The sequence below is a fragment of the Carettochelys insculpta genome, chromosome 10 (assembly GCF_033958435.1).
Source record: "Carettochelys insculpta isolate YL-2023 chromosome 10, ASM3395843v1, whole genome shotgun sequence".
Taxonomy (NCBI): Eukaryota; Metazoa; Chordata; order Testudines; family Carettochelyidae; genus Carettochelys; species Carettochelys insculpta.
The window spans coordinates 44,961,773-44,986,226 of NC_134146.1; the positions used below are offsets into that span (position 1 = coordinate 44,961,773).

Sequence of the window (24,454 nt, forward strand, 5' to 3'; positions counted from 1 at the left end):
CTCCTACTATTAAGCATTCATTTAAAATTAATTTTGTTTAGAGAACTATATAGTGTAGGCCCAGCACTTGCCAGACCCTTCTCTCATTCACCAGGGTGATTATGTTTTTCAGGCAATTACCTATAGCTAAATATAGATATAGGGTAACCATATCTCCCTATCACAAATACTGGTCAGGGAGATATGGTGGCCAGGGTGGGAGACACATTTGCCCAGCTCTTGTGAGACTTGGGGAGCCAGGAAGTGGGTGGCAGCCATGAGTGCTCCTCCTGTCTTCCCTGAGGCATGGGGAACTGGAAAGTGGGTGGCAGCCACCCTCTGGGCCCCAACCTACCCTTAATTTTCTAGGGCCTTCTGTTGGCTGCCTCTGGTGTGGCTGGAGAGCATGTACGCAAGTGCTCTCCAGCCAGCAGCTGCACCTGCATGTCTTTAGGAGGCCCAATACAGGGCAATTAGATCCTTTTTAAAAAATAAATGAGGATGCCTTCCTGGTGCCCAATAAATGGTGCTATCCTGCTGAAAATGGGATGATGGTCACCTTATTTGGCTATGTCTCTTATTAAAAATATTCATCTGCTCCAAATGTATTCTTGGGTCTTGCAAAACTTGCTCCTGCTTCAGAAAAGTTGGGGGTGGGGGGCAGCTGGTACAGTCAGCAGATTTAAATTGATTGATTATATTTGTGGTAAGAAAATATGCTGCTTCCCTGAAAGAGCTGATCCTGCCTGTATTCCCCTTTAGGATAGAAATATTCACCATTTTCCTCTACACTACCTGGAACAGGATGAAATGTGTTAACCTTCCACCTTTAGAAAAGAAAAGAACATTGCTATGACTTGGGCAGAAAATGGCTCTTTTGGAAAATAAGCAACATTTTTTTTTTCCTCAACTAGTTTGCATCAGACACCTAAAACTTGAAATGCTTCTTGAACCCAAACTCAGAAAAACAAACCTCCCCTTCCAAAGAGAGGGAATATTTACTAGACAATGGCATGCCATTGTCCAAAGGTTTAACTATTTATTTATCTCACTCTATCAGGACTCTATTAGGGTTTAAAAAAGAGCTTGATAAATTTTTGCAGGTTAGGTCCATAAATGGCTATTAGCCAGGGATAAAGTATGGTGCCCTAGCCTTCAGAACAAGGGCAGGAGATGGATGGCAGGAGATAAATCACTTCTCTGGGGCACCTGGCATTGGCCACCGTCGGCAGATGGGATGCTGGGCTGGATGGACCTTTGGTCTGACCCAGTATGGCCATTCTTATGTTCTTATCCTTGATTATGGTACAAACCTACCCTGAAATGGCTTGCAGTTCAACTATCCTAGATCTCGCCACCTATTGGGGCATCATCTATTATGGTGTGCCTTATGTTAATGTCGTCTTGTCACCAATGGTGCCTGGCTGGCTCTAAACCTTGTACCTCCTGGCCTGTTAGAATGAAGCATCTGAATAGGTGGGGATCGCAAAGTCTAGAGTGGAGAGTTTTAAGGCCGTGGTGTCCAATACACTGTCTGTTCGCCTTCTGGCAAACCGGGCAGTGTAATGCGGCTCATTAGAGCACCCTCTGCACATGCATCCCATCGCTTGGTGAGACAAGCGTGGCAGTGGTGGCGGAGACAGCTCCTCCTGAGCTACAGGAAGGCTTGGGCATCTTGCACCACATGGTGCTCAGGGTAACGGCATGGCTTGCTCCACCAATTGCTCCAGTGAGTCACTGGAGTTTAGTGTGGGTAGCATGCCTGGCTGGGGGGGAGGGGGCATGCGGCAATTGATTTCATGGCTTTTGGACACCACTGGTTTAAGGTATGTCTGCTGTGCAATATTAGGTGAAGCTTCATATCTGATAGGCCTAGCCCAGGGGTCTGCATCTCTACTTATTTTGTAAAAGGAACTAATTTGTCCTGTCTTTAGGCCCTCCCCAGATGACCTTGTCTGCCAGCAGCTGCTGGCCAGAGAGCACTAGGTCACTTCCCTGAGGCTTGGGACTCCCAGGAAGGGCCAGCGGCTGTCGCCTCCTTCCTAGCTTCTCAGGGGCTTGGTGGAGACAGGAGGAGCTGTCCCTCCACGCCATATCTCACTGTCCCATATTTGGGACAGGGAGATCAGGTGGCCCAACGTTGTGTGTGTGTGTGTGTGTTTGTTTTTTTTTTTTTAAATTTGGTAAAAGCTCAGTAATTGAAGAGCCGCAATGCATATGAATAAGAGTCCTTTTTAATAAAATAACATCAAACCATACTTTTTGTAACCCCTATTTTAAGAACACTATGTGCACAATGATTTGTAATGTGATACATGTTTACTGCAAGACGTTCACGACCTTTTTACATGTTCTGTTTCCTTGCACTTTGTGTACCAGTCTTCCTGACTCTCTCTCCCAAACCCACTTTAATTATGCCAATTTTACTTTGCATTTAATTTTGGTTTTCTTTCTTTAAAATATGTGCTTTTCCTTTACATCAGGAACACTGCAAGCTTCCTTTTTTCTTTTCAAAATCAGTAGTTTATTAGCAGCACAATCAAAACACAGTATCCTATGCCACAATGAACTGCACATACAAAAGGGGGAGTTATCCAATTTTTTGGGATCCCGTATCATTTGCTATTTAGATATGAGTTGCTCATTGTTGGGCTTTTAGATGTTTACAGTTTATCAAAAATAATGAGGAAGGTTGTTTTTGTTTAGTGTCTGCAGCCACAGAGAGGTCCTTAAAGATCCCCATGTAGCTCTGGAGTTGTGGGTTGCTGACCCCTGGCCTAGTCTAACTAGCTATATACAAGGTGGCAGATGAAAGGCGTGTGGACATGAAGCCTAGTGGGCTTCATCCACGCGTGCTTGTGTAAGCCATGCTGAATACTCATGTTCCTAGTGTGTGCTGCCACTGTCACTGTTTTGCTGAGCTAGTTGGGCATGCCTACACAAACTGCCAATTGCAGGGTAGACATACTTGGAGGACTTGTAAAAGTCTGAAATGCCAGGATCACTGCATAAATGTGTCAAGTGTACATTTAAATGGGGCATGACTTAAATCACACCCGCCGTTCATATATTGTGCTACAAGTGTATGTATGAATTAAAACAGGCCAGGGAAGGAGGCGGGAGGTGAATAGTGATCAAATGTCAAATTGAGCAAGGAAAAATCTCTTCCAAATGATCTTGTTAATTTTCTTCCAAGCCTGCTACTCTGACTCCCACCTGAGCAATGGGGAGAGCAGAATTGCCTGGAGTTCTGAACAGCAAACACACTATCAGGTTTTGCTTAGTTCATTGCAAAATCTTTAATGGGAGTGGCGAGAAAAGCTAGCAAAAGTCAGCTTGTGGTCTCTGGGCGCAGGAGAAGAGCTAGCAAAAGTCAGCTTGTGGTCTCTGGGTGCAGCATTTGTCTTGGTCTTCTATGAAAGATACTGCTTTTTCACAGGCTGTTGCAAAAACTTTTTACAAAAGTTCTAGAAAGGATTCATATCTTTTGGCAGAAAATGCTGAAGCAAAGTAACTTTTCTTGTAAGAACTGGAAATGAACTCCATAGTAGTTTTTCATCTGCACCTGATCCCCAGAAGCAGAAGTGGGGGAGTGAGTGGAGGTTTATGTGAGAGAAGCAATAATTTAGGCTTTATGAATAGGAGTCCACATCCCAGTTGTTGGATGAAAATGTTACTAATGCTCACAAGGAAAGCCCTGCATGTAGACTTCTGTAAAACCTCTTTGTGCAGCTCTCTCAAGCTGAGCTCTCTGTGAGTGGCTCTTATCACACTGTATGTTACTGAGGTCAGAAAAGCATGCTTTCCTAAATGTTGGGGTTCAGCTGGTTTACAAGGCCCCATATGCAAAATGAGAAGTTGTTTTTGTGTCCTCCAAGCACTCAGCTCATTCTGTGCTGCTCTCTTAAATACAGTCATTCTTTTGTGGCCATCCAGGAGGTGGTCTCTAAGCAACCTAAATATAAAACAGGCTCCCTTTGGGTTGCACAAGGAAATGTATAGCTATATGCCAGGGCAAGCCCACTGATGGGGCCCAGGGGGAAGGGCAAATAGGGGCAGTTGCCCAGGTTTCAGAGGAGCCCAGAGTGGCAGCCAGAGCTCCAGACCCCTTTGAAGTGCAGGGGTAGTGCTGGTCTGCACAGCTCTAAGGCAGGGCTAAGGGCTGGCTGCCATAAGCCTAACCTTTCAGCCCCTCCCCCTGCACCTACCCAATACACGCACCTTGTCCCAGGGCCAGGAGGGGCTGTCAGACCTACTGTGCCAGGGATTCTCAATGTTGTTCTGATACTGTATTCTCTTTTGGGTGATTGAGCAACAAGAATGACTAAAGGTCTAGAGAACATGAGCTATGAGGGAAGACTGAAAGAACTGGGCTTGCTTCGCTAAAAAAAGAGAAGACTTACAGGGGACAGGATAGTGGCTTACAAGTACGGTAGACCCCTGACTTACACAATTTTGACTTGTGCAATTCTTGAACTAACATGAGTCAAAATCAACAAGCCCTGCTGCACACCCTGCCACCTGCAGCGCTGACCCTGCTGCCTGGTTACCAGGTGCCAGCAGCTTCCTGGTTCTCCTGAGTGGTGAGCAGCTGATAGGCAGATGCAGCAGCACTGGTCAGGTTCCCAGGTCCATGCAACTTGCAGGAGCCAGGAAACTGAGGGGCACTGCTATACCTGGCTCTGGGCTCCCTGCTGTTCATGTTTGTTCCTCAAATGGTGCAGCACACTCAGCTGTCAGATGCTTCTCAGAGCTTTGAAAGGGAAAGATGCATGGCTATAGGGTAGCAAAGATCAAAACACTGAGCAGAGCCATCAGGGTATGCGTTGTGGGATACTGGCAGAAGCCCGTTCCGTCGACAAAACAAATAGCAGAGTTTACAATGGCTCTTTGACAAAGTGAGAGGGGAAAAATAACTCTCGGATAGGGATGGAAGTTTTTGTTGCTGAAACTGGAGTTTCTCTGGACAAAAGTTGCATTATGGTGTGAATGTTCTACCTGCTTTAAAAAAAAAAAAAAAAAAAAAAAAAAGCAGTTTTAGCAACAAAACAGGATAACCTAGACATAGCCACTAGTTTGTTTACACTGCAGTGATCTATCAACAGAAGTTGCTGTCAGAAGATATCTTCCAACAAAACTTCTCTTGACAGATTGTGGACAAACAACAAAGCAGATCGAGAAAGCGATGTGCTTTGTTGACGGAGTGACTGGACTGCCCAGCCACTCTCAACACAACTGCCAAATGGAAGTTACAGCAGACAGGGCTGCCCAGTGACCTGGAAGCTCTGTCTGTGGACAGAAGACAACACCCACCCAAGAAGGTCTACCCAGCTTTTTTGTCAACAGATTCCACTGAGAAAAGTGTTCCCCCTCATGGGGGAGAGTCAGAAAGGTGACAAAAGTTCCACATTCTATTTACTGTTGACAGAATGCATTTTTAGTGTGGACTCCCAAGCTTAGTTTTGTCAATAAACTCTCTAGTGTAGACATAGCTACTGAGTACAGACAAGACAGCAGTGAGGGAAAGAGGCAAGAAGGGTAAGCAGCAGCCTGTAAAGCACAGTGTGAACCTTGGTATTGGTAAAGAGGTTTAGGGGTTGGCTGTAAGCTAAGAAACACCTCTTGATTTTGGTTTTGGCTCTCTCAGCATTATAGACAAAGGACTTTGTACCTTTCCTTGTAAATAAGATGACATCAGTTTTTACTTCAAACTAGAACGTCCCCGGAGCCTTGAGCTTTGACTCATTGCTCAGGTTGAAAAGGGACAACAAAGAGAGCTATATTCTCATATGGCAGTAATAGATCTAGTCAAGAAAGGAAATATCCTAATCCTGGATACCACGCTCACGCCAATTTCAGTCCTAAGCAAATTCTGAATCTCCATCCCGAGTCTGGTTTTTTTATTTTAAATATGAGCTCCCAATAAAAATGTGTTTTTGTTTTTGTTTTGTTTTTTCCCTGAGTCCCTTCTGGGATGGGGCGGCCGGGGCGGGGGGGAGGTTAGTAATCATCTTGGTAAGATTTTTGCTTTTAATCTCCCCACAGGCTAGAATGTGCCAACACAAAGCAGCACCAAACCCTGCCATATGGGATGCAAAAGTTGCAGATCTGTTTGCATGCTACACTGATCAATGCCTCCCACAACGTAGCTTTTAAGATGGCTGGGCTTAATGCATGAGGAGTCTCAAGTGCCCAACAAGGGTGGAACCAGATGATCAGAATGCTTGTGCATGGTCTTGCCCAGAAAAATTATAAGACAAAAACTCTATCACAGACAGACACACACACTTCATGCCACATGCCTTTGTGGTAGGATTCCTGTCTGAACACCACCTTCAAAAGATAAATCTGGGAACTTAAATTCATAGCACCCAGCAGAGTAAAAATCATGGACTGAAATGAGACTGGTTTTATGTCTGATTACAATTTGTCACCTGTGAACCCTCCTGTGTCCTGTGACTTCAGAGAAGCTAATTGCCCACTTCACGTTAGCGGTTGTCTGCTTCACATATGCTATCTTTATTTAACCAAGATATTCAGATTACTTTTTCCAGACCTGAGGAGGAGCTCTGTGAATCTAGACAGCTTGCCTTCTCCACCAATAAAAGTTGGTCCAATTAGATTACGTCACCCACTTCATCTAATCAGCTTTCTTCCTCCATGATTAACATAGACTAATAATTTGTAGGGTAAATAGTTCATGAGTGCTAGAATACTAAAGCATATGTGGGAAGATACCTGGCTCTGTGTGGGCGCGCATGTGTGAGAGAGCTAATCTTGGTTTAGTGCACCCAGAGAGCTCTACAAATTCCAACACTAATCTGCAGCTATCTGTTAAATAAACTTTGCTAATCTCCCTTGCTCACTTTTTTGCCAGCAGTCTGAAAGATTATCATGTACAGTCTCATTGGGAGGATTTTTGTGTTAGAAAGGGAACATTGTTAAACTCTAATAAAGGTAAAATCTTGCAAAGGCCAAACACAAGGTGATTTCTCTGATATGAACAGTAATTTGATTCTATGTAATCCAGCAAGGCAAAGTTACATCTTTTCCAGGTAATGCTGTTTGTCTGGCATACACACAAGCAAAAGAAATGGGAGAGAAGAAAAGCAAACTCTGGTTTTGAGAGGGTGTAACTCCACTTTTCCTTCCCTGCTGCCATCCCCTCCACACGCTTTTTCAGAAGATCTTTCTGCTGTGTGCTTTAAATTCACTTCTTTTAATAGCTGCCTTCAGTGTACTCCCATTTGTCTAATACAACTGAATGTTAGTAATTGTCTCCGTAGTGTAGGAAGTTTAGTAATTGGAACCATCAGGCTGTAACTGCTCTTATGTGGATGTCTTGGTTATTGCAGAATGGATGTAAGTGGAACTGTTTTCTTGCCTAAAAGATGAAACAAAATATCCCTTTCATTACCAACTTCTGATGATGATGGCAGGAGTGGAGGGGGAAGAGGGGAGGAGTTTTCAATCCATGTAGCAAAGCACAAGTCTTCTACAGTGTCTGATCCTTAAGACTAAACGCTGGCTTAGTCGGATTTCATGATAAAATTTACTGAAATTTAATGTGCACTCTGTCTCCAAATCAAGAAAATACTTGGTTAAAAGAATTGTTTGTGCACAATTCCTAGGTGCCATTTAGTGCCTCTGATGTACCAAGCAGGTGGCTATTAAGTATTTTCTCTCCTTCAAAAGATATTTACTATTTTTGCCACAATTATTTCCTTCATAGTTTCTTCTAAATATTGATTCACTTGGAAATATTTCTTGCAGAAATTTACTTTTCATGGTTATGATTTTTGGTTATTAGTGTGTTTGTTTATTTCTTGATTTACACAGCAAATTTGTAGCTCTTTTCATCCTAGATTTCCTTTCAAAATTTTATATCCTTTTACTTTCAACTGGAAATCAGCCTTATAGGTCGAGCAACATTTCTCCCCCCCACCACCGGCTTTATTTAAAAAACCTAATACTGAAATTTCAAGGAAAACTATATAGTGACTACAGAAAGAACTGGAGTTGAAGCAAGAAGATTTTGATTTCACATGTCAAAAAGTTGCACTGTACTTAACCAGACAATTGGTCCTGCTGCAGTTGATCGTTCAGAGTTCAATTTTTGCCCTGCATGTGTAAAGAAGTGGCAAAATCGACATCTCTGAGCTTAGCTGTCTACCCCTGTACTCCATGTTATCGTGTGCAGTAAGGGACATTGGCTTGAGCCGGATGAGCCCTGGACTACACCAGGGCAGAAGGTCGATTCTGATATGCTGATTCTAGCTACACTAGTGGTGTAGCTAGAATTGAGCATCTGAGATTGACTTTGTTCTCTAGTATAGATCTGCCCAAAGTCTGGGCATCTCCAGTAGCAAAACTGTCTCTAGTTCTACCTCCCGAACTTTTGTCCTCTAGAATGAATCTCGCGGTGCCTTTCCTATCCTGAGCATTATTTCCACAAAGTGATAAGTACGCAGTAGTGTAGAAAGAGTTAACTTTTAATACTCTGGACAACTTAATTAGTTAACTCATTGATATTAGAAAACAACTCTAGAGTATGGTTCTGCTTCCACTGTGGACAAGGCCTAACAATGTAAGCAGGGATTTGCAGGAGCATCTTAGATTGAGCATGTTGGTTTTTTTTTTTTTCATCCCACCCAAGAGCTTGCCACCAACTCCTCCCTCAGTCTGGAGAAATGAAAATGAATACATTTTTCTTCCTCAGTAATAAATCAGCTTGGTTTTAATTTGTGGGTAGTGGGAGAGAAGTGAGACCAGCTCCAAAAGAGCAATGTTTGCACTTACGTGACAGAAAGCCATGATACTATTTTGAAGTCTTGTCAGGCACCTGGACCCAGAACAAGAGTGGCTTAGGGAACTGGTACTATCTTTGAGAGGCTGAGTGTTTGATTTCTAAACTTGGTTTGCACTTGTAGCTTTGCAGAAAACTGCATCCTCACTGGATTTAAGTACTGTTACCCCTCTTGTAGACTTGGAGGTACTTCCTTGCATTGTTGCCTACTGTGGGGAAACATCTATCTCATGTTAATACCTGGCCCAGGGAAGCTAATGATCCACCTTGCAGACTACATTTGGTGATGAATCCTAGTCACGTGCCACTGAGGTATGCCTTGCATACATGTAGTAAGATGATGGCTACTCTGTTAACAAGCAAGAGAGATGACTGGTTCGATAGTGCCCTCAGTTAAGGTAAGCAAGTGTTAAAAAGTGGGATAGAGGTGGAGGTAACAGGTGCCTATATAAGACAAAGCCCCAAATGTTGGGACTGTCCCTATAAAATTGAGACATTTGGTTACTTCTCTCCAACCCATATTGGCTAACATAGCTCAAGACTGTGTACTCTGATCCACTACAGCACTGAACTGCCCAACAATCTAAACTGAAGTTATCTACTTTTACAACAAGAATAATCTTGAAAATTCTACTAGCTTGAGCACTAAACTTGATTCTTGTGGTCTTAGAAACTATGAAGTGGAAGGACCACCTACCTGCAAGAAAAGAGTAAACTTAGTCCCTCCACAGTGTATCTTCTGCCCTCCTAGCTTCTTGGGAGCTAGTTTATGGGACTTTTACCAGGCTGCTCAGAAGTGGCTCTGGTTAGTAGGCACCTACAGTTTGACCCATTTTTTTTTTTTTCTCTCTGTGCGCATGCGCATTCATTTCCAGAGCGTGCTGACTATTGTGAGGGGGATGGGAGGAAAGGTGGAAGAAGTTTCTGCTATTCTACCACTTCCCTACTATGTACTTTTGGGGGGAGGGTCCTCCATCTTAAATTAATGTGTACTTTTGAAACTGAAATGTTTAATGCTGAGCTATGAAATTGACTTTGACAGATCCTTGTTTGTAAGTGAATCTGTTTCACTATCTTTTTTTTTTTTTTCCCCCACATCTAAAATATGTTCAAGCTTCTCCTTGGTAACCAAATGCTAAGTTGGCAAAATTGATAAGACCATGCAATTGGCCCAAAGATTATTTGAGTAGCTGTTCATGAAAAATTAAATTCACCAGAGGGCTTCTCCCTGTATGTAAATTGTTCATACAGTGATACTCAGATTGAGATTCAGGAGCCACAAGCGGTTCTTTAATATCATGTCTTATGAAGAACCAGAAGAGACATTGAAGTACTACAATTTAATTATTAGTCAGTTAGGCTTCTTTTACTATGTTAATCAATTATAGTAGAGAATAGTGTATACATATACTGCTTTCCCTGTTATACTGTTTAAATATGAAAAGGACTATAATAAATGAGAACAAATTCACAGTACTAAGGCTCATTCAAGTAATTGTTCAGGAGCCAAGTTAGTGAACAACAGAAGTCTGAGTATCTCTGGCTTAACTTTTTAGGTCATTACACAGTAAGTTAACACTATTTTCAAGAAATAAGAGCGATCTGCTTAAGCTGTTTAGTCTTACACAGGGGAAAGCGCAAAAGGTTTTTTACATTACAAAAATCTGTTCTTGTCACCATGATACTAACTGCAGTATATAATCAAAAAAGCTTGCATCCATATGCCTATTAGGGAGAGAATAGTTACTTTTTTCTTCACCAACTGGCAGAATTTTGCACACCATGCTGTAGGCTTTATCAGCATAGAAAATACTTAACAACGACTTACTGCAATTTTAAGAAAAACACTTCTTCCCTGTCTTTCTCCCTTCCCCACAATGAAAACTGCTCATTCCAGGGCTTAAAGCATTTCCTGGAGAGCCTCCCCCTGCCCCTTCACAACGCTATAAACTCCAGAAGGAGTTGGGGGAGGGTTGAAAATATTTATTGGAGCTCTGCTCTAGACAGCTCTGGCTGAATTTTAAACCTTGGCTTGTTTGGTTTTTGGTAATACTGTAGCTTATGCGCATTCTGCTTACCCACTAAAACAAGAATAAGCCTTGCAATGGCATTCTGTTGTAGAGAGTTGCTGAGTTTTTCACTCTGTAGACGTGCATTGTGTAACTTGTATGCTCAAAATAAAAAGGGCTTAAACTGATGCTATAGAAACTGCTGATTGTTTTATTTATTAGACTGCTCATACAGCTGTTTTTGTTGTGCACAACAGTCTGCAAGCCTTAATTCTATCACCCCGTGCTGTCATTTAGCAACCTGTCCTTTCCATTAGAAACTGAGACCCAGGGAATTGTATCAAGCTTTGCTCTAGCTAAGAGGCAGGTGATTGTCTTCTGACTGGTGTTTTGTCAGCTAGGGCTTGAATGGTTTGATGCAAAATACATATGTCTTAGGTAATATCTAGCTTATAGGAGTAGAAGTTAACTCTGGTTTAAGAGTGCATTTTTAACGTATTGTGGTTTGTTGGAGTCTTTCCATTTTGATATTTATTTAGAATAGGTAAATCATCCTGAATGAATACAGTATACCCCCGAATTACACAACTTCAACTTGCCTGTTTCTTGCAATAACACAAGTTGAAATCATGAGTGGTGGGGAGCTGAGAACCAGGCAGCAACCTGGCTCCTAGTTCTCCTCTGCTTGCAGGAGCTGGCAAACTGACCAACTGCAGCAGTGCTGATCAGTTTCTCGGCTGCAGCTGAGGGGCCTGGATCCCAGTTCCTCTGCCCCATGAAACTGACCAGTGCAGTAGCACTGGTTAGTTTCCCAGCTCCTGCAAGGGGAGGAGAGCCTGGAGCCAGGCTGCAGCTAGTTCCTGGCTCCCTGCCACTCATGGGAGCTGGGAGCCAGGCACAGCCAGGACTGGGGGACCCAAAGGTGGCTGGACCCCTCCTCTATCCAGTCCCGACTTTTGCAAAGCTTGACTTACGTGTGGTTGCCCAGGAATGCAACCAACGCATTGTCAGGGGTCTAATCTACTAGATGGCTAGTTAGCTATTGTCTGAAAACAAATAAGGGCTAACTGTAGTGAGAAACAAGAACCACATGCCTACTTAGCTTCTATTTTGTTTTAGATACTTTTTTTACGTGTGTGTGCATGTGTGGACACACATGCATAAAATCTCCATTTTCAAAAAAACCATGTAGAGGGGGAGAGGGCAGGTAAAATTACTACACTTTATTAAAGGAACAGTGGTTTTGACACCAATGGCAACTACAGGCTGAACCTCTCTAGCTTGGCACTCTCTTCTGGCAACTTTCATAATCGGGCATGACTTTAGTTAGCAAGATGACCACTTATCATAGGTGTGGCCAAGTTTCCTGTGGCCTCATAAAGTTTGTTTACAGCCACCAGTCCTGCCACTCAGTGTTCTGTGCTGTCCTTTTAGGTGTAATTTACCTCTACCTGTCTTCTAAGTTCTAAGAACCCAGTAACTATCTACAAATCTATAGATGTGTAATATTAAAATGAACAAAAGCTACACCCATGGGCAGAAATGTGGTGGTTGATGAATCTGGATAGTAGAGTGCTTTCTAGAGGGAGTTAACCGCCCAGACCAGCACTCCACGCCTAGCAGGTCTGTAGGTGGTGAGGTAGCTGCAGATCTTTTAGGCCCGTCCCTTAGTATGACTGGCTTTGCAGGCTTGAGGGCCTCTCCCCTCAGGCAAAGATCTTGAATGAAGCCATGGATGGGCGGTGGACAAGGCTGATGGTTGCCATCTAGAGCATGGGAGGGTTGCAAACGGTGCAGCTGTGTTGGCTTGTTGCAGCAAAAGCCACCTGGAGTCCTGGGCTGGGGGAAGGCCTAACACATTTTTTGGGTTGTAAGTGCCCACGAACGCCTATACCCCTCCCCCAAATGTGCCTCTTGGTAGTTGTGACGAGGTGGGGAAAGCCATTGCCACCTCTTTCCGCCACTGCCGGTCATTCCTCCCCCCCGCCCCCAACAGCCACCCACCTCCCCTATGTTAGAGCCGCACCTTGCCTCCGCCTGCGGGTGGGGGACGTTGCGCTTTATACTTCTACCCCCAGTAGCGAGGGGGAAGGAGGATGAACCCGGGCCGAGGGGGTGGGTGGCGAGAGCCCCCGGAAAAGCTAGTGGGGGGGGGGGGGTGTTGCTGGCTGCCTGCCCCGCTCCGTGACAGCACCTCCCCCAACCTTCGCCGCGCGTAGGGACCCCTTCCCCGGCCCGGAAACGCCGCCCCCGTGGAGCGGCGGCAGCGGAAGCGCCCCTCGCGGTGAGGCGAGCCGGCGGGCGCTGCGCGCTCGGCTCTGTGGCGAAGTGCCGCCGGCTTCTCGGCGCTGCTTTCCCGCGCTCCGGGCTGAGAGGAGGGGCGGCTGCCCCGCCCCCACCGCACACTGGGAGAGGTGGGGGCTCGGCTGCCCGCCTCGGCGCGGGAGTCCTCCCGGCGTTTTCCTCAGCCCGCGGTGGTCAGCGGGGCGCAGGGCTGGGGCGGCCGCTCCAGGGTGTTCCCACACGGGCGCGATGCCCCCTTCCTGGTCCGGGGCTTCCTCAGCACCCAGGACTGCAGCCATCCGTCGCCCTCCCCTCGCCCTGGCCCCAGCCTGCCTCCCCTGTCAAAGCAGCTGGGGGGGGGGGGGTGTTAAACCCTGTTAATCCTCAGTGGAAGCTGAGGGGCGGGCAATTTGAGGAGTCCTTAGCACGCTACTCTGATGGAGATCTTAAAAAACCTCCTGGGTAAGAAGCCTTCGAGGCACTCCCAGGCAGCAAACCCCAGTTGTGAGACAGACTGGATAGAGTAGAAGCCTGAGGGCCTGTAGATGGTAGCAAAGATCTCAAGTGCTTAAGGAGTTCACTAATGGTGTTTTTAGAGGGACATCCGACCTCTCTCCCTCCCCACAGAGTTGCGAGGCTAAAAGTTGCATTGGTCTGACTCCTCCGCCCCCCTCGTTGTCAAACTTTTGAAAAATTACTAATGAGTAGCTGAGTCCGTCTATATCTTCAAAAACAAGCAGACCTGTGGCACCTTATAGACTAACCGATGGCTTTGAGCATAAGCTTTCCTGACGAAGCGGGTCTTTGCCTATGAAAGCTTGTGCTCCAAAATAATGGTTAGTCTATAAGGTGCTACAGGACTTCTTGTTTTTGTAAAATTACTGTAAGTGAAAGACTAGGGAAGAAATCTTTCCCTCTCTCTCCTGCCCACCCCAGACTTGTGCATTTGATACTAATGTTGGCAGTTTTGCTGTCTCCCCTCTCTCTCCCATGAGTAATCAAATGTCTTTTCTTAAGAGACCCATGTAACCAACAGTCAGCAGGCATCTGCAAGAGGACTGAGGGTGGTAGAGGTAATACTAACAGGTGTATATATACTGAAAGTGGGGTGTGTGTGGGTGTGTGTTCTCAAATATCTGGAAGATCCCAGTATCAGTGGGGTGGTCATGTTCTGTATCTGCAAAAACAACATGAGTCCTGTAGCACCTTAAAGACATACGACTTTACTTGGATGTAAGCTTTTGTGGGCAGAGCCCCACGTTGTGATACGGATCTGATGAATGTATCTGACGTGGGTTTTTACTCACAAAACCCTTATGCCTGAGTACATTCATCTCTTTTAAGGTGCTTAGGGATTTCTTATAAATTTTCAAGGTGAGGCTTGATCTTTTGTTGTCACTAGTCTTTTCGTTATTATGACAATTGAATATGGCTCTCTGTTCTAGCTGCACACAGAGTAAGTGGATATCCACTAATAACCTACATCCAAAAAGAACAATTGAATCTGCATCTAATTGCTTTTAGGTTAATATAGCTCCTTGCTAAATGTTTGTTTTTTATTCCTTCCCACCTTTGATAGATCACCACTTCTCTGAAGCAAAGGAGTATGTAAGAAGACTTCACTGTGGAAGCTTATAGTGTATTTCAGCTAAAGATGATGCAGAGGAAAAAATCTGCTCTGCAGGTGTTTACTCTTAAGAAAATGACTTTTAATAACAGATGACTTGTGAGATCTGTGCACTCATCTGGCATTACAAGGATACTGTACAAGAGGCAGCATGCTTTGGAATGGACTTACCTTGTGAAAAGGAGACTCTATGCTTTCAAATGAAAATAAGAACACCCTAAAAACTTTAAGCCTTAACTGGAACAAGTATAAAAGGGACTGCATTAGAATGTCTCTGCGTGCTAGGAAAGTCAGAAGACGCCAGTTTGTGCAGATACTTGCCACCTGCTTTGTACTGTGTTTCATGCTTTTCTGGACGCCACTTGATAAACATGTTGTGAGCCATATGAAGTCCTATTCTTATAGATACCTCATAAATAGTTATAATTTTGTGAATGATAGCCTGTCCCTAAGCAGGGATAACTTGGACAGGATAACAAGCTACCGATACTTGATCAACCACAAGGAAAAATGTCAACAACAAGAGGTCCTCCTCCTATTGTTTGTAAAGACTTCTCCAGAAAACCGGCATCGGCGAGATGCAATTCGACAAACCTGGGGAAATGAAGACTATGTACGTTCTCATCTTAATGCCAACATTAAAACAGTTTTTGCTTTAGGACGACCAACTGATAATATAGAGGGAGCACACATACAAACAAAGCTTCTAATGGAAAACCAGAAATACAATGATTTGATCCAACAAGACTTCTTGGATACTTTTCACAATCTTACCCTTAAGTTACTTTTGCAGTTTGAATGGGTGAATGCATACTGCCCTCATGCCAAGTTCATAATGTCTGCAGATGATGATATTTTTATTCACATGCCAAATCTTGTTGCATATCTCCAAAGTCTTGTGGAAATTGGTGCCCAGGATATCTGGATTGGGCGTGTCCATCGTGGAGCTCCTCCCGTGAGAGATAAGACTAGCAAATACTATGTTCCATATGAAATGTATCCATGGCTTTCTTATCCCGACTACACAGCTGGAGCCGCATATGTAATATCAAGAGATGTAGCAGCTAAAGTATATGCAGCTTCACAGACCCTTAATACAAGTCTTTATATAGATGATGTATTCATGGGTCTCTGTGCCAATAAAATGGGAGTTGTTCCACAGTATCATGTATTCTTTTCTGGGGAAGGAAAGGCTCCATATCATCCCTGCATCTATAACAAAATGATGACCTCTCATGGACATGTAGAAGACCTTCATCACCTCTGGAAGCAGGCAACGGATCCAAAAGTTAAAACCTTTTCCTCTAGCTTTTTTGATAGAATATACTGCAGAATAGTTAATATTATGCTTCTGTGCAAACTTCGCTATGTGGACACATATCCTTGTTCAGCAGCATTTTCCTAATACTTGAATATCTGCATAGAGATTCACTGAGCCAAGATGGAGTGACAGCTTTTAACTGTTTATCCAAAATACACACATAGTAAACATGAAAAGAGGTTGGATTAAAATGTGAATAGCATTTAGGTCCCAAATTATTTTGCTCAGGAACTTTACCAGAATAACTCTCTATTGCTGTATTAATTTCTACATGCTGCAGCCTGTGTTTTTATACTCCCTTTCAAGGGATTTGTCTTGAATAGATATTGACTTCATTTTTTAGGTATTGGAAAGCCTGTGAAAAGTAACTGAACTTGGGAGTGCAGACTTTAGAAATAAGCATTGTTATTGTATTCTTCCATTTGAAAACCAATGTGTAAATCAAGGCAAATCATTTAACGTAAATGACTAGCCATGGATGCTTCACTTAAAATTACTTTAAACAGCACTTTCCAAACAAAAGGAAATTGTACTCCTGGTACCATGAGTAGAAGAGTATGATGATATCTTTAAAAAGTCTGTGTTAACAAGTCAGAAATAATTTCTGAACACAGGTCAACAAAATGACTCTTAAAAACAAAATAATCCACAAATGGTCCTAGAGGTGAAAGAAAATGTTTTGTTCTGTTAAAGTTACCTAAGTCATGCACAACATTCAGGTGGGAGAAATGGCATTCAGACTGTTCTAACTGGTGCTTTCAGGTAATACATGAGCTCTGTTTTAGAATAACAATTTCACGTAAGGTACACATAATTTCTGCAATACTGCTAAAACTACAGCAAAAATTTAAAAACCGTAGACTAACTTTTTAAATTTGAAAACCCCTTCTGAAGAGGTATTTTTAAACATGTCAGTCAGATCATGGTAAACTAAGAGCACATGTATCAAATATAGCCTTGCAGTCATATCTTTCAAAAAAAAAAAAGCTACTGCCTGCCCAGTTAATTATTTTAAAATGGGAAGGCAAGATAAACTTCTCCACTTATAAAGTAGTGCAATTTATTAAAAAAAACTGAAGCCAAATTTGTGCAAACTCGAGCACTAGCAGGGGAACATGTGAGGAGCCGTAAATAAGGGAAGACTGCACAAAGAATGGACAGAGTGAAAATAATAGTAACGTATTAAGATGAACATTTTATTAAGACATTTACAAAGAATCCACTAATGTGTCCTCTATCTCAGTCTGATTGGTTTCAAATACAGATCTTTGTCTCCTGGCAGTGTGAAGATTTGGTTGAGAAGGATGCAGATTTTCTACTTTGTATATTATACTCACCTCTTTAACCTGAGCAAACAGCTAAATTTCCAGTTTACAAAAACTAGACATAGGTGCAGTGAAGACCCTGGCCCTGACCATTACTTGTAACTTGATAGCTCATAACTAGAGGTTTTGTACACAAAGCACAGATCTGGGGGAAGGACTCAGCCTTATTTGTTGTTAATTTGTTTGTCACAGTGTTTCCCTGTGCTTGTGGACAGGTATATTTCAGTAAGTACTAGCCAAAGCCATAGTAGCTGTTTTGGATACTGTTAGATGTGGATGCAAGTGGTGGTTGTCTTATTTGAGAGCTGTCTGAAACTCCGTATGAGTTTTAGTGTGAACTGGGTCATAAAATCACTTAAGAATGCTTGAATTCAAATCTTCACCCAGGGGATAGCAGCAGAAATGCAAAATAAAGACTGGAAAAACCTAATGAGTCTGTCATTTTTAGTAGAACACCAAAGCTCCAGGAGGTGGGCTCTTCATTCCAAGAGAAGTGCTACTTGCTTTCTAAGCAAGAACTATTCACGCTAGCCTTTTTTCACTTTATTGGCACCTCCAATGCTGTAGATGACAATATGAGAGCACTAAAGTAGATCAGTCATATGTATTTAATTCCAGTATTGTCTGACCTTGTTCTGCTGATTTTAAAATGCAGGCAGGTGGGCACACCTTATTTAAGCTAATGGTCACTCTTTTGCAACTCTCTAGCACACTGGCATCTTAAGGGGTGAAAAATGTTCAAGACACGGGTGAAATTCTCAGCTGGTGCATGATGGATGTTTGTCACTCTCTTAATCTTCCAGCTGGCATAAGAGCTCAATATCTACTAAAATAAGTAATTTATACAGATTGTTTTGTATTTTCCAGAATGAAAGTATAAGGAAACCAGTGAACTGACCATAACTGGATCCAGGTTTTCACTACACAGAGAAACCAACCAATTGAGATTTAACCTATTACCATCAGAGCAAAAGCAAAGGTTGAAAGGATAAAAGTAACTTCTAATTTATCTTGCTGGATAATGTATAATTAGAGCAAAACAAATCCAGTTGGTCTATGCTCTTTAATTAGAAAACAGATTTATTTACTGTACTTAGAAAAACTAGTTTTGCTTTATAATGGCAAAATAACTAAAATATTACAAGTTACAGATCTAAATTCCTGAGCAATCTCAAACTACATCATACTGTAAAATACATCTTATAATTGGTGGAAATTGTTTTTACCGCACTAGCTGCTTTGAACTGACAATAACCTGTGGCAGAAATGACCTAATAGAAACCCTAATTAGTTAAAATGCAGTATGTTTTTAGATGTATACAGTTAAGGTCCTCATCCTGCAAGCAAATGTCAAGTTATACACTTACATGTGTAAGTAAAATTAAGCATATACTTAAGTGTTTGCTGGACTGAGGTCTAAGTAACTTGTATAAAAACTTAATTTGCCATTGTGTGAAAAGATAATGTCTCTCAACCATTGAAATGCTTTTGTTTACAGCTGGCCTGTTTTGTTAAGAATATTCCTTATCTTAAAAAGACTTCTTTTATTGCTGCAGTTTAAGAGAAAGGGTTTATAAATCTGAAGAAAATATGATGGCACTCTTTTCAAATAATGGAGAAGCTAGAACATTTCTTAACCTTTGTCTCTAAACATTGACTTAAATTTGTATTCCTTCATTTAGCGTTTTTTTGAGACAGAAAGGAATGTCAGTGCTCACATGCAAGGCTGTCATGTTTTATTTTCACAATTTAAAACCTGCAACAGCCTGAATGATCACTTCAATTAACAGTTTTGACTTTGTTGCACAAAATGTTTAATGCTGAAACTATTTTTACCTTTGTTGGTTTGCGTTAACTTTCCTTTGATATTACTAATTTTTATACAAAATTAAATATTTATTCTTGGAACTCTTTTTGCTCAATCACAAGAGAACTGTTTTGTAAAACTTTGTTTTGAATAAACATTGTGTATCTTTTTATAAACTTGAAAACCTGTTGCCTTTCAGAATTTCACATCTTGTACCCAGTATCGGAGGGGTAGCCATGTTAGTCTGGATCTGTAACAGCAATGAAGGGTCCTGTAGCACCTTTATAGACTAACAGAAAAGTTTTGAGCATGAGCTTTCATGAGCACAGACTCACTTCATCAGATGCTGGTCTTGGAAACCTCATGCTGGATTTCCAAGACCAGCATCTGATGAAGTGAGTCTGGTCACAAAAGCTCATGCTCAAAACTTTTCTGTTAGTCTATAAGGTGCCACAGGACCCTTCGCTGCTGTTACATCTTGTACCTGTCTTCCTCAGCTTGGATGCTTAAATCTGAATTCTAAATACACTGTTTAGTTCCTTCTTTAAAGAAGATCTGAACCCCAATATGGTGCGGTAGGGTTGTTTTTGTCTTTTTTTTTTTTTTTTTTTTTCTTCTGTTTAATGTATCGCCCTTTTAAATTCCTGCTTTTGTGTCACCTCTTAGAGAACACAATCTTTTTTGCTCACCGAGGAGTTCCACTGTTACTCAACTGTTTTCTTCTGGAAGACTCCCTTAATGGTGTAAGGATATGGGTGTTCAATTTCTTGTGAACTGACAAGAGGGACTGCTGTTCTGTTTAGTGTGTTCCTGCCCTAGGCTTTGAAAGCTCCTCCATCTTGTTTCCCAACAAAATTAATGTTTTTGTGGAACTCCTTTATTTTAAGGCAATGCAGAGACTAGGAACAAATGAATGTTACATATTTGGAAGTGAACTGTTGATCATTCCAAATGGAATTCTTAGGTATCAGATACCTGGAGGTGGGCTCTTCAGCTTCCATAGCAGTGCAATTTACTTTGTGGCCACATCTACACTACAACCTAAAATCAAATTTATTAAAACTGATCTTTGTTAATGCTGGGTTTTATCCATTTGATTTTGAGCATCCTCACCTTTCTACCTCCTCCCCCCAGAACTGACTTATTGCTGCCCCACACAAGTAGCTTAAATGGAGTGCTGCAGCAGTGTATTGTGTAAACCTATCCCACAACTCCCTGAGCCCTGTAGCATTCTGGGTATTTTCACTGGTGCAGCATAGGAAAAAAATGCTTCACAAGTAGATGTGGGTATCTGATGACATCTACCCATGTTTCATTCCCCTCTTTCCAATGCCCTGGTAGACAAACATCCCTTTTTCCAGCCAGGAGTCTGGATTGCCTTCATAAGAGATCTGCTTTTTATAAGTGAGGGGAGGAGTAGTAAACCTGTCTCCTGGAAGGCTAAAAGACCACCAGACCACAGCCACGTTTGGACCTCCCAAAAAAGGCCCTTGGAACAAGAATATTGCTCGCTGCAAGCCTTACTTTGAAAACTGTGGCAATGGTATCACTAATACCTTGGTTTAGCCACTGTGAGCTGGACAGGTTTCAATTAAAAGACCTGTAGCTACAGCCAGCACCTGAAAATCATGATCACTGAGGGAGACATCCTTCACTCAGCTAAAAGACCCCACCTATAGTCTTGCAAACCCCCCACCCTGAAAATCATGACTGCTGAGGGAGACATCCCCTGGGCAGCTAAAAGACCCCAGACTTCAGCCAGAAGTGGCTGAAAAGACATTTCTCATCCAAGCATGGCCCCCTACCTACAGGCTAGTTGCCATATGCTGCAGGTGAGGGAAAGTTCCAGAATGCGGCACCTCTCAGGGAGGGAAGAGGAGGGGATGTGGGGGATGGGACAACACGTAAATGGCTGAAAAGAAGTTTCTTGTCCTATCAGACAAGCACGCAACCCACAGCCTAGCTGCTCCATGGTACAGGGGCCAGCCACACTACTAGCAAAAAGATTTTTTTCAGGCTCTTATGACCCTACAGCCATGGGCTTCCAAGTGCTGAACTGAAACAGTCTTCCTGTTGACAAATTCCTGCACACCTGAGAGCAGTAGAGATGGAAGAGTCCAGAGTGGAGAACTGTGGGGCACATATAGGACAGGGCTGGAGGCTAAAGAATTCAATTTAAAGACAGGGCGCTTCCTCATGGTCCTTCATTTGGAATTTTAAATTCAAACTGAATGCTACACCCATCAGCTTACTACAATATTATCAGTATGTCAATTTTAGTACTCCATAAATCAAGCTAATAGAATTTACAGTGAGGACAGGCACTTGGAAAAATTGGGCTAATTGACTTAAAATGGATATTATCTCTAGTGTAGACATAGCATGAGAGAGTCTGCTATGCTCATTGGGAACAAAAAGCACTGAAGAGCCACATTGCTGCTAGCTTTACAAGTGGATCCGATCCCTTTCAAAATTAGAAAAAATTAAGCTAGTTTTGAAAGTTCTTTAAAAACTGCTGTTTGTGGAACCTAGTTTTTGGAGTAGCCACACTAGTGCACTGTTTACACCTTGTGCATTTCTATCAAATTATGTTCAGGATTGCTACTTTTCTCCAAGACTTTAATATTAGTATAACTAGATGCTGTCACTTTAAGTCACTGTCTTTTTAAAAAAAAAAAAAAAAAAAAAAGTTAAAACTCACATAGTTTACAGTGCCAGTTAGGAGCCTAAATACCCTTTTGGGATCTAGGTCTGAACTTCTTTAGAGTGTTGGTTTTTCCCTGATCTACCTATTGACAATTATAAAGGTCTTTTTAGTTTGATACTTTCTCCTTTGCTAATGGAAACAGTAGCACCCACACTGACAGAGCCAGGATAATTCCCTTGCCCCTACTGTGAACACCTATGCCTTTCAAGGTTCGGACTCCTCAGCTACATGTAAGTTTGTAGCTGAGGAGCCTGTGCAAGCCCAAGATGTCTTTGTCAGACACGATGGAGCACCAAAATATACTGGAAAACTGACTGCACTTGATGGCATTTTGAGAATAAAATAAACATAGTCTCTTCACTCAAACTTTGTGTTGCAAGTAAAATAGTAAAGGCAAAATTCAGACAGAGACCTGGTTCTTAAAGTTGGAAATGTGTCATATTTGCATTGGCAACTTTCAGTCATACTGCTGTCTTCAATCCATATTACTAGTGGATGGGATTTGCAAATCTGGCTTTGGGGCAAATCATTAAGAAGAACTTCGGCTTTATCTACATTTAAAACATTAAAGCGCTGCCATGGTACCAGCTCAGGGTGGAAGCTCTCCCAGCACTCTGTGTAACCTACCTAAACAAGCGCTGAAAGTTACAGGGCAGGAAAATGCCAGTATAGACAAGCCCTTAACGTATTTTAAGGTTCTGACTCGTATACCATCCCTAGGAAGTTATGCATCAGATTTGGGGATATGAACATGGAAATGTCACGAGTCTAATACAGGTTCATTTCAAATACACAATGCTTGCCCCTTATAAAATCTACCACCTTTATAATGGTAGGGGCTTCAAGAACAGTATATCTGCAAAGCCCACAATGCTACGTAAATGGAAATCTAGGCTTTATTGCCTACACTCTTTTGTATAGAACAGTACCATTTTTAACAGAAGTGACCATGTGAAATAATAAATAAAATGCCCACATACACTAGACAACTAAAAAATGCATAGGGAATATAAATCAGGCTGTATCCAAAAAAGCTTCAATCCAATGTATCCATTTAGTGTTTCACAAGTGAATGTACTAAAATTTCCTTTCAGATTTTTTTCCCCTAAATCTCTCACCCAAATCTAACAATAGTTATGAAAATTGTAAATCCACCATACAAAATTGTCTAAAGATCTAGAAAATATATGGACAATGAAAAGTCAATGAGCCTACACCCAAACGAAAACACAGAGGAGGCGGGCCGGATAAGCTGAATTTTTTTTTCATCTAGATTAATTAAAGTAATTCTATTAATTCATATAGAACTATTGTTTTTTGTAAGTATAATTTGGTCAGTGTCATGCACTCGAGCTTAATTCCAAGTTTATTTCCTAAGTCTTCCTAAAAGCTAAAGATAACAGGAAACCAGCAGCATCTTCCCGAGAGAAACAAAAATGGACACGTACCTTTTAACAGTTCCTGGGTCATATGCGGTCTTCACTTGTAAGGAGTTATTTAAATCCATGATACTTTAAGAGGGGTGTGTATACAATATAAACTTCTTGCTGATGAATATGCAAGCTTATTCTTAGTCAGGACCACAAATGTCCTTTTATATTAAAAAAATCCTAATTTTAAATTTAATCAATTCAAATGCAAAATGAGTCTCCTTGTTTACAAAAATATACACTCCTTCAGGTCTTGGTGACATTTCTTGACCAGCATCCCAAATGTTTTTAATAGGGTGAGTGACTGAGTGACAAATCTAGTCTTAAAGAAAACACGTATCACTCATGATCATGTGCTTTGGAGGGATGGACTATCACTGAATAAAAACCCTACTTTCCATTACAGCAAAAAGCAAATGTTACTTCTGTAGCTAACACGACAAGCTGCAGTCTTACCTCCTCCTAGTGCAAAGATTCTCCTCACTTTCACTCATTACCAGGACTCTGCTGGAACCACCTTGACTGGCTTCATGCATCACTTCAATCTGAATTAAAAAGAAATACATTTCAAAAGCTGAACTGTTGCAGTTTGCTAGCAGAAGGCTCACCTTTCAGTCGTTTAAAAAAGGCTGAATTTGACCTTCTATTAGTAAAACAAGTGGCAACAAATATTTAATGCAACTGTGACACCAATAATTGACCATAATGCTATTTAAAGGCAAAGTTTTACATTTTTAAAGATCATATGTTTTGGCTCCAAACTGTTCCATTTATCCTATTGTGAAGAAAACTGCTCTTGATGTCAGAGATCTGCTTGGTTTCATTCACATATATATTTCATAGAGCAGGAAGGGATCTTAAGAGTTCAGTCCAGTACCCTGCCCTCCCAGCAGGACCAAGCACCATCCCTGAGTCTTTTTTTTAAAAAAAAAGTGGGGGGAACCCTTTTTGCACCACATTCTTAAACACCCAGCTCAAGGATTGAGCTCATAACCCTTGATTTACAGGACCAGTACTCCAACCACTGAGCTATCCCTCCTCAGTGTTTAGCCCCCCCTCACATATGAGATCCATATTCTCATATTTCTCAGGCTTCTAACATCTTGAATTTGTAAAACAGGAAAAGGATGATGTACTGAATTTCTCCAGTAACTCAGCAC

The 24,454-nt window shown here is 42.0% G+C and overlaps 2 protein-coding genes across 9 annotated transcripts in view; one reads left to right on the top strand and one right to left on the bottom strand.

Annotated features, from left to right (window-relative positions):
* MCF2L2 (MCF.2 cell line derived transforming sequence-like 2) overlaps positions 1-24,454 on the bottom strand; it is a 312,428-nt gene that overhangs the window by 125,734 nt on the left and 162,240 nt on the right. For all 8 annotated transcript variants that reach the window (XR_012646857.1, XM_075004498.1, XM_075004497.1 and 5 more), the window contains one exon: positions 23,751-23,839. Coding sequence is in view for 7 of the 8 variants with exons in the window: in XM_075004498.1 (XP_074860599.1) it covers positions 23,751-23,839 (89 nt within the window). In the remaining variant the exon portion in view is untranslated. The remainder of the gene's footprint in view (positions 1-23,750; positions 23,840-24,454) is intronic.
* Positions 14,973-16,979, top strand: B3GNT5 (UDP-GlcNAc:betaGal beta-1,3-N-acetylglucosaminyltransferase 5). Its single transcript, XM_075004504.1, has one exon. The coding sequence runs from the start codon at positions 14,973-14,975 to the stop codon at positions 16,107-16,109; it is 1,137 nt and encodes a 378-aa protein (XP_074860605.1). The 3' UTR covers positions 16,110-16,979.